The sequence below is a fragment of the Hydra vulgaris genome, chromosome 13 (assembly GCF_038396675.1).
Source record: "Hydra vulgaris chromosome 13, alternate assembly HydraT2T_AEP".
Taxonomy (NCBI): domain Eukaryota; kingdom Metazoa; phylum Cnidaria; class Hydrozoa; order Anthoathecata; family Hydridae; genus Hydra; species Hydra vulgaris.
Window position 1 is genome coordinate 17,823,677 of NC_088932.1, and position 11,324 is coordinate 17,835,000.

The following is an 11,324-nucleotide window of genomic DNA, read 5'->3' on the forward strand; positions in this document are numbered from 1 at the left end:
GATCTCTTGCTCATAAAGCAAGTGCTCAAACTACTGGTCCACGGTTATTACCTTGTTCTTTCCTTGATAATGCACTTAGAGTCATACTTGAACATAATTGCTGCAGCGCAGCCAACTGAAGAAGTTTGAAAATATTTGGTGACTTTTTCTTTGATTTGTGACTTCCTCATTGTTATCCAGCAAGTTCTACTGCGAGATGAGATCTACAATATTTTGCTCTCTGCGCAACTTACTGCTATCTAGATAGCAGTATGATCTTCAAGAGCTCCTTAAGATAGTATATACCTTTTAGACGAACGGGAAAAGGCAGTATTTTTTTCTCCTCAGTAATTCGTTAATAATTTTTTTAAAATTATTTTAAAAACCTTTTCTGATAATGAGCATTCCAAGCACAATTCTTAACTTATCATAACAAAAAAACAAAAAACAAGTGCGTTCAAAGTATCTAATATTCATCACTAGGTAATAATAATTTAAATTTACACTAAAACATTTAACACTGATCGCTATTTTATCAAACAGGATTTTATTCTAGGAAACTTAACTGCACTCTAGTCATAACAAAAAACTTCGAAAAAGAAAAGCAAAAAAAAAAAAAAAAAAATCGCTATGTCAAGTTATATATTGTGCTCGTCATTGTGATAATTGTTAATTATATTGTTATTAAAAAAAAAATAGTATATATTACATAATTAATTAACAAAAGTAAAATAAATGTTGAATAAATAATTATTACTGACAGGTAAATGCATATAAGTATTTGTGCCTTTATTACAAATCGATCAAATATATCAACTAAAAACTTAAAAAAAAGTATTATTTATTACAAAACAAAACACGTTTGAACTAGTATGATGACACGTCATCTGACATCATCATCATGTTTGAACTAGTATGACACGTCATCTTGGTGAAACTCTAAGACGTTGATGGGATCTAATTTTTTAAGCTCCCAATCACGGGAAAGTTTAATTGAGTTCATGTAAACATCAAGAGTCGTCTTAAGCAGGTTGCTCCCGCTGTCTTCGGTTAAAAGTTGTTCTATTTTATTACGCATCTCTTCGGAGAACACTTTAAAATCACTTGTTAAATATGTTCTGTTGTATATATCTGAATGAGGTAAGACAGCATCATTTTCAAATGCCTCATAATCTTTCTGTTTTTTCAAGTGAAGTAATGTTCGAGAACGGACTAAAGAATAAATAGTAAGGTTGATTATTTTAATAAGCATGTCTAAACTATCGGGTAGCCATCTCAAAAATATGAAAAAAACATTAGCATTTCTAGTTAAAGGATGGTCTCAAAATTCTATTATAAAAATCTAAAATTGATTTATAATTTTGACACTAAAATCACTTCTAGCAATAACTGAAGCTTAATTAAATACATATCTATTAAGTAATAATAAGTACATTATACTATACATGTAAAAACGATCAAAAACGATTTTCAATATAATATTAATTAAAATGTAAATAAATTCATCGCTCAGTGACGTATGATGCGGAGAGACATTTTTCTATAATTCGTAAAATTAGTGGTTACTCAAAAAAAAAAAATTTTTTGAACATGAAAACGCTATTGCGTTTTCATGTTGAAAATTAACCAGCTAAAATGTTACGTTTAGGACTCTATAGTACAATATTAAACCATAGTCATAAGAATGATTAGTTGGAAATAATTCTTGGAAAAAATTTTTGCATTGATGTTAGGTTTTTGTCCGCGTTAGTACCAGGGTTGATAGGTTTAAACCAATGGTTTAAACTATAGTTTAAACCATCGAAAAAATATCAATTTAAACCAAACTATAATTTTTTGTTGGAAATATTAAGACCAACTGGAGTTGCTCTAGATAAGTTGCAAAGAGATCAAACAAAAATAAAGTGTCACTGTTCAAATTTTTAAAGAGCTGATAAACATGTTATCATTTTTGTCAACAATAAATACAGAACAATAAATAATGATGTATTGGTTGATGAATTACAGCAGTAATGTTAATAGAAAATATAATTTACTCAAGTAAGATAATTCATGCTTTTTTTTAATTGAAAAAGTTTACTAAACATGACTTTTTTTTCAAAAAAAAAAAGCAGTTTAAACCAAAAAAACCATGGTTTTTGTTGTTTTTTTTTTCAAAAAAAAGAAGGTTTTTTTTGCAACTCTGGTTAGTACCCAGCCTACTTTAAGGTGCGAAACAAACATTTTTTTTATAAAGATTTCAAATAAAATACAGTCTGGAGCAAAATAAAAATATGGTCATATTTCATATGGCCATATCATTTAATTTCAACTCTCAATAATTAAAGTTTTTTGCAAAGCAAAATTGGATAAAAAAAGATAAATTAGATTGATTGTGGAAAACTTTTTCTAATGAAAACAAAACAAATTAATAGAAAACTAGTATTAATACTCTGATACCACAAAAATGTTTTTAGCCATTTGTAGCTATGTAAACAACTGTTTTAAAAATTGAGATAATATCAGATGAATGTTTTTAAAATTGAGATAGTATCAGATAAATGTTTTTAAAATTGAGATAATATCAGATAAATGTTTTTAAAATTGAGATAATATCCAGAGTGTTACTCAGGAATAAAATTTATACCGCGTTTCCATCAGATTGGGAATTTAGGCTGATGTCGGCTCGGCTGGCGAGTAAAAAAAAAAAAAAAAAGCTCCATTATTTCAAAAGTTTCTTAGATTAATTACAATAACCTTGTATGGCTGTAAATACAGAATTCTTTCTTATTCCTTTACTTTTTTTTATTATAAGTATAAAATTTAAATTTGTACAACAGAACTTTTGGATTAGTTTAAATTGTAAAAACACAGTTGGAATACAAATAAATCACCGTGAATATTTCGTGAAAAAAATTACAAACAATAAATATTTACCAATAGTCTGTAGTCTCAAATAAAAAAATCAAAATATGAAATTTACATTGTAAACTATCAATTTACAACATAATTCTCATATTTGGATTTTTATGTTTTAACTCGTCGACAAAGTACTCTAACAAATCGTCGTCAAAACACTCCTTCGGACCTTCTATTGCAATCATCATCAAGCTTTCTAATGTGCTTTGGCTTAGCTGATTTCGAAGACGGTTTTTAATTATTTTTAATTTTGAAAAAAATCTTTCAACGCAAGCTACACTCAAAGGAAATATAAGGAGTAACTTAGTCAAAAACATACAACTAGCATAAACACTTATCAAAACAGGGTCATTATTAATCACTTTCCATAACTCTTGAGGCGTAAAATTGTTTCTTGACTTAATTAAATTTTTTACTATCTCTTGATCTTTTTCTTTCGGTATACGTATATCGAAACTGTTTTCCCATTCTCGGCGTTTATTAAATAACATAATTTTGAAACTTTCAAATTCGGTTTTTGTCTCAGTTTCTGAGATATCTGGAACTTGAACGTGTAATGCTCCAAATTTGTTACTGCTTTTTGGTTTGCCATAGTGAGCTATAAGTTGCTCTAAGCTTTCTTCACCATAACTAGAAAGTTGGCTGAGTGTTTTAGGCAATCGTCTTGGGTCAAAAATCGAAAGCGATTGCCAAAGTTCCATTTGCGCGAAAGTGTTTTTTAGTTCACTTTTAAAACGATTCAGAAAAGATCTAAAAATGTTTAACTCAAACTCACTTAGGTCAAAGTTTTTATTTTTTTTTAATCGGCTTGTGGCTGGTAACGAAAAAATTATTTCATCAGTCGCTGATTTCATTTCAATAAAATTTTTTTCCGTGAAATACTTTCGTCAAGTACCCGAAACTAAATCATTTAAACTATGATTTTCTTGATTGACATAAGTTGGAATGTCGCTGAGACTAATTCCTACTTGCGAACTTTGTAGTGCTAGCACAAGTGGGCACATCGCTTCAAACACATCTAAGAGCATTAATATTGTTGCAATGTTAGATTGTGAACTCGCTTGTATAAATAGCCCGAATGCTTCTGCTTCTTTTCGTTCGGTGTAACATGTTGACAAAGCTTGTAAAATTGGTTTATAACCTTTGAACACAACTAAACAAGCTCGATCGTATGCAATCCAACGAGTTACACTTGGACACACTAGAACTATGGATTCTAGTTCTCCATAGATTTCGGAGCATTCTTGCAACAAATGCATGGCTAGTGTGCGGTATTTAAAAAACTTCCATAGGTTAAGAAAAAAAATATCTACCTCCATAATAGTAGGAAAGTCTTTCAAAATATGTTTAAAACATAACGCATGTTTGTGACTTGTACACCCAATCCAAACACACAGTGGCACAGCATCTTCAATGTAAGTTTTTAAACCTCCTTTTACACCAGAATTGACGCTTCTTGTGTCCATACAAGCAAAGCGAGCATTTTTAAATGAGATATTGTTAGCTCTAAAAAATTTTTGAATAACATCAAAAACATTTGGAGCTGATAGACTAGAACCGGTGAGCTTACTTAAAGCAACTATCCCTATAAAATGTTCTTTAACGATGCCGTTGTGTTCGAAAGTGACATGTATAGTTAACTGTTCAATCGAAGTAATGTCAGAAGTTTCATCCGAATAAAAAGAAAAACTCCCACCTCTTTTAAGTGACTGGAGTAAAGGATTTTTGACAAAATCAAAGATAATGTTTATATACTTTGCAATATATTTTGGAGACATATATGTAGCGCTTGCTGGGCCAGACAAAACGTGCACCTTAACTTCCTTACAACCACACGCAGCAATAAGTTCAATAATGTCTGAAGAATTATGAGTATGTGCCCAGTTTTTCCTGATTAACAAATGCGTGACTCTAAAGAAGGTTTTAATAACGAAGCAAGAGTTACTTGTTTTTAATGTTTCTTTTGCAAGAGTATTTTCACACAGCATTTTCCAGATACTCGAGTCTTGCTTAGATATTTCATCAAAAGCTTGTTTATTTTTTAAAGCTATAGTATGCCTATGTGTATTTAAGTGATCTTTCGCACGCTGAGAGGGGTGATCTGCAAATTTGCCAGGGTTTTCAATAAATGCACGATTACTTTTTTTTCCAGGGGCAAACGATATGCAAACTTTATAAAACCAACCTTGTTTTGATGACGAATAAAAAAAATCAGGAAAAAACATCTCATACTTTTCTGTTGTTTTATTTCGTAGGTCATCTACATTTTTGATTGGTATTTGTGCTGGTGTGACTTTGTTTTTTTTTCTTTTTCCAAGAACTGAAGTTAAAGGAACTGCATATACATCGTTTTTGCTTTCAGCTAATGTAGACTGATGAGGACTTTTACTTATTGCTGATGTAGGCTGAAGAGGACTTTCATTTACTACTGATTTAGACGGGTGTGGACTTTCGCTTACTGATGATGTAGACTGATGAGGACTTTCACTTACTGCTGATGTAGGCTGAAGAGGACTTTCATTTACTACTGATTTAGACTGATGAGGACTTTCACTTACTGATGATGTAGACTGATGAGGACTTTCACTTACTGCTGATGTAGGCTGAAGAGGACTTTCATTTACTACTGATTTAGACTGATGAGGACTTTCACATACTGATGACATAGACTGATGAGGACTTTCACTTACTGCTGATGTAGGCTGAAGAGGACTTTCATTTACTACTGATTTAGACTGATGAGGACTTTCACTTACTGATGACGTAGACTGATGAGGACTTTCACTTACTGCTGATGTAGGCTGAAGAGGACTTTCATTTACTACTGATTTAGACTGATGAGGACTTTCACTTACTGATGACGTAGACTGATGAGGACTTTCACTTACTGCTGATGTAGGCTGAAGAGGACTTTCATTTACTACTGATTTAGACTGATGAGGACTTTCACTTACTGATGATGTAGACTGATGAGGACGTTCGCTAACAATAGATGCAGGCTGATGAGGACTTTTGCTTACTACTGATTTCCATTGTTGACTATAGTTTTGCACACTTGTTGTTTCTTTATGTTTCTCAAATAACGTTACAATATTTTTTGATTGAATTTTGTTGTATTTTTTTTTAAAATAGTATTTTCCATTATTTGAAGGCATTTTTGTTGTCGCTTTTATTTTATTGACTTGAATCGAAATTACTAATAGAACGTCAAAGATTTCAAGAATATCAAGGTCTTTGAAGCGAAACGTTTTTCAATAGAATGGAAATTTGTTCGAATAGAATGGATAAAAAGTTAAAAAAATTTGCGTTGTTAAAAAAGGTTTTGTTACTTTAGTCAAATAAAACGTCTATATTTTATGAGTAAATTTTTTGGTCAAATAAAATGTTTGTAAGAAAAACTTTCACTGTATTTTACAATTAAATTCAATAAACAACTACGGCCGGGAGAGATTCGCAAGTAAATCATAGCGACAAATTTCTCTAAGTTGTATTTTTGAGTAAAATGTGTAAATTTAAAAAAAAATTGATTTTTGTATTTGTTAATTTTGTTTTAGTAAATTAAACTTTATGTTTATTGAAATTTTTGATTTGTAAATTTAAAAAAAAATTGTAAAAACTTATGTAAATGTAGTATTTTTTTTTGTTTTACCCAAATAATTTATAACATTTACAAACACAAATGATTTAACTTAATTAATAATAAAATGCTTACACTAAAATGCTTTACCAGCAAATTTAATTTACTAACAGAATTTTTAATTACCTTAATAAAAGCTTTTTATTCTTTTATTTAATGAAATTTTGAAATGACATTTACATCCACCAAATTCATTTTTTGAATAATTACTGTGCTAAAATCTTTGTTATACTCTTAACTAAAGATAAACAGCATTCGTTAGTTTAAAATTTTTGTATTGTAAATAAAGTCTAAAATAAAAACACGAATAAAAAAACAAAGTAACAAGCGAAATAAAAAATCCAAAGAACAACTGACGTCGTCAATTAAAAAATACAGTTTTTATTTTATTTTTGAAGAAATTGCCGCGTTTTTTGAATGACTTTGAATTGAATGACTTCCTTCGCTTTTTCTTTAGTGAAGAAAGTAATTGTTTTCGTTCAACTAAATTATTTTCTTCATTTACTAAGTATTTCAACATTTCTTGCGTAACACTTAAAATCTAAGACTGTTAATAACAGGATTAAAGGTTGTTTTTTTAATAATTTTTTGAACTTTGGGAAATTTAAAAAAATTGGGAATTCCGCGTTATACGCGGTGCCATCAGGCTAGTTAACACTCTGATATCAGATAAATGTTTCCAATTGTCAAATGTGAAATTAAGATATTGTTGATCTTATATATAACTTATACTTATTAATAAGTACTCTTCTCCTTTAGTGAAGTTCGCAGTGACTTAAACTTAAGTTGTTGAACTTTAACTTTGTAAGTCTGTAGATTATCTTTGACATAGAAAAATGCTCTTGCTTACACATACAAATTTAAGATGTCTTTGAAGACATCTTGAATTTATTTTATGTGTAACATTTTATTATACAAATGCTTTATCAAATTTTTCAAAGATTAGAAGTGAAACTGATACTTTAGTTAATAAAGAGGTTTGTTTAAATGTTTTTTGTTCAAAAACATTTAAATAAACCGCTTTATTAACAAAAGTATCAGTTTCACTTCTAATCTTCAAAAAATTGGATAAAACACTAAAAAACTCTCTAAAAAGTGAGGGTAGAACATCTTTGCTGTCAATTTTATTGATAAACTTACTAACCATATTTTTAAAGGTTGTTTCAGCAGAAATAAAAATACATATTGCCTCAATTTTGATTTTCTGCAAACCTGATCTGTTACGCGTGTTAAAAAGTTTGTGGTCAGGCAAATCATCGCTTTCTTGATATTGATCAGCAAGTAAAATTGATATATATTGTTGATAGTATTCTTCCTTAAAAATATCTAAAAACCTGATGTGACGATATGTGCTAAAAACATACTCACATAAATAGACAGTAACAGATTGATCCCTATTTAAAAGTACACGAGCCTTCCCAGATAAAATTGCATTGCTCAGAACTGATTGACCAGAAAGATGTGACAGAAAGATGGTTACATACTTCAAATCCAAGTAATATGTAACATTAAACACTGTGTATTTAATCCTATAGAAATTTAATAAATATTGTCAAAGATACATTTGTAAAAATCTGGATAAAATTTATGGGCATTTCCTTGAAATAAAAATATAACTAGTTTTATAATCTGGTATACTGTGTTACCTATATCGAAATTAATCACGTAAGCTTCAAAATGATTTTGTATGGACTTAAAACAATCATCTGATGAAAGCTTTGCAACCGTTCTTTCTAAATATATTTATAGTCTTTAAGATCAAAAATTTCTTCTGGTAGTTTTACTAATATCTTTTAAAATGTTAGAATGATTTGATAAATCATTGCAATTATTACTATTAATATGATGAGTGAGACACCTAGAGCTCAAACATTTTTTGTTACAAAATTGACAGGGAATTGTTATTTGTAGTATATTTGAAGCATGTTGTATTTCAGCAACTTTCAGCCATCATAAAGTTTGTTTTGCACCATATTCCCACTCAATTTTCAACTTGAACAATGAAAATTGTTAAAAACAGTCTGTGTTTCCAGACTAATTTTTTATGACTATGGTTAAACCCAGTGGAAACAATCTGGCCCAAAATTAAAAATAATATTAAAAAATTGATTCATATTCCACTTGTATTAGATGCTGAAATTGTAGAACAACAAATATAATACTTAGAAAGAATTGTAATATTTAGAAAAACTACGGCAAAAAAAAACAATATTGGGAGTTGCTTGTGCACGTGCTGTACAACACACGACCACATATTATGCAACAGTTCTAAATATGAAAGACATCCAAGTTAATGCTTAAAGGAACATTGCAGTGATTTTTAATAATACTGTTTAAATTTAATATTTTTTTGTAAATAAATTATTTATATTTATTTATTATTAACCTGAATGATGGGATTTTTCCAGTTACTGCCACATTGTAAAATGTTTTTTTATGAATTTTTTAATTTTATTGATATTTAATTATTTATTGAAAACCAACCCATTTGGCCAACTTTGCCAGAGACGGATCCAGCTAAGGCTAAAATTACAAAGTAAATTAAAGCTAAAAAATCAGAAATACAAAAAATGTTGTTCTGAGTATCTATATTATAAACTTTTCTTAACTACAACAATTGTGTTCTTAATCACATCTTTTGTTTCTTAATTACAACTTTTCTGTTCTCAATTCTTGAAAAAGTGTATACTTGCAGTGTTTCATTTTTTAGATATAACTTTATTATTCATAAAAAAGGATCTGTAAATTCATAAATTATTTCTTATTATTGCCTCAACTAATAATCTAACTTTCTTTTTTAACAGAGACCATGAAAAAAGGATTCAAATATCAGACCAAGACAAGAACAGTAACAACCTGTCATAAATTACTTTTTTAACAAAGAAAACAGGGTTTTCTTTGTTAAAGAAAGCAAGGTACAAAAGTCAGACTTAAAAAAGAGAGGTAATAGCCTTGTTACCGCTTAATCAACAATCTTTGTTAAATAAGTAAATGATTTGTTAACTAAATTTCCTAAACAAAAATTACATTTATAATTTATTTTTAAAATGACTAGTAACAAATACTTTTTACAAAAAATAATCCATACAAAAATCATGACAAACAACTTACAAACATTTGCTTGGTTGGGGGCTTCTGTTGAACTTTTTAAAATATTTCCAGGCATTGAATTAAATGGAAGAAATAATAATCCAAATGTCAAAGCAAGAACCTGATATTAGATTTAAAAATATTTAACTACAGCTTACAAAATTTATAAGAATACTATAATTAATTTTTTTTTTATTTACAAGTTTTATAATTATAAGAACTTTCAATTCAATTAAAAAAAAATTAAATTGTATACTGCAAGACAAGTTCCTTTTTTTGTATTGTGACTTTGTTGCACTGAAGTTGAAAAAAATTTCTGAAGTTCCTTTAACTGCTTTAATAGGGACCTAAAATCAAACCTTAAACTAAAAACATTTTAAACTAGAATCAAACCTCAAACTAAAAGCATAATTATCTCTAACTTTTAAAGTGCAGCACTATTTCAAACTTCTTAGAATAAATTCGGAAATTCTTGGAAAATTATTTACCCGATACTTAATAAATTTTTATGTAATGCTTTTAAAAATTTATTATATAAAATTCTTTTAAATTTGTTTTGACTAAAAAGCAGAAAAAAAAGTAAAAAATATGTTTTATCAATGATTTATGTCAGAACAATTAAATTCAGCATTTCCACCATTTCAAAAATATTGGTGCTGTTCAAATAAAAAATATATTTTGATGATAATATATATTTTTTTGCATTTAAAACAAACAGCTTTTTGCACTATTGTTCAAGCAAACAACTGCATTTTGCACTACTGTTCAAACAATCAGCTATTTGTACTATTGTTCAAACAAACAGCTTTTTGCACTATTGTTCAAAAGTATTCATATCAAAATAAATTGTGCATTTTTAAAACTATTATGATGAAAAATAATTTTTATATTTAAAAAGATGTTATGATGAAAAGTAATTTTTATATTTTTATATCTTTAATTCTTTAAGATAAAACTTAAAATACTTTATTTTCTTGAACTAATTTTTAACAACAACAAAAAAATTATTAAACAAACTGTTTCTTTAACAAAAAATCTATTAGTTTACAATTGCAGTTTAATGCTTTTACTTACGACTTTATTTCTTCTGAATAAACGTCACGTAAACATATCAAAAGATAATTTAAATATACTAAAAGATAAAAGTTTTTGTGTAACGCAAAACTGCTGAACGCGTAGGCAAATCGTCTTTTCGCAGGCAAAATGCAAGCTGCATAACGCTTCTTAACAAGGCCTGCTACATGGTATATCAGAGTGGTGCTGTTTAGTACACATTAAATTCAATAAAGGAGTACCTTGAAACCATACAAATGAAGATAATACCTCGATGTGAAGATACTTGGTATCCAGATTTAAATTTAATTGAGAACATATAAACTTGGAGGGACAAGAAAATGGCTGACAAGAAAATTACAAGCACTGATTAATTTAATTTAATTGTTGACTAAATAATTTAGACCAATTAAATTTAATTGAGAACATATAGACTTGGAGAGACAAGAAAATGGCTGGCAAAAAAAGTACAAATACAGATCACTTAAAAGATGTTTTTTGAAACATCTGGCAGTTCATTCCAAAAGAATTAAGCATGAAACTAATCAATTTTGAAGCTAGTTAAAATGTGCTACAAAACAAAATGAGGGTATTTTAAATATTTTATTTTTTACTCTTTATTTACTAAACTTTTATTGCTTAAATAATTTTACTAGTTTATTTTAAA

General features: G+C 28.4%; 1 protein-coding gene across 3 annotated transcripts in view; it reads right to left on the minus strand.

Moving 5' to 3' along the window:
* Positions 1-431: 431 nt before the first annotated feature.
* LOC100213735 (cyclic AMP-responsive element-binding protein 3-like protein 3) overlaps positions 432-11,324 on the minus strand; it is a 23,307-nt gene continuing 12,414 nt past the window's right edge. For all 3 annotated transcript variants that reach the window (XM_065816470.1, XM_065816471.1, XM_065816472.1), the window contains exons 7-9: positions 9,861-9,951; positions 9,626-9,725; positions 432-1,191 (exon numbers count right to left, since the gene is read on the minus strand). In XM_065816470.1, coding sequence (XP_065672542.1) covers positions 890-1,191; positions 9,626-9,725; positions 9,861-9,951 — 493 coding nt within the window. In that variant the 3' untranslated portion in view covers positions 432-889. The remainder of the gene's footprint in view (positions 1,192-9,625; positions 9,726-9,860; positions 9,952-11,324) is intronic.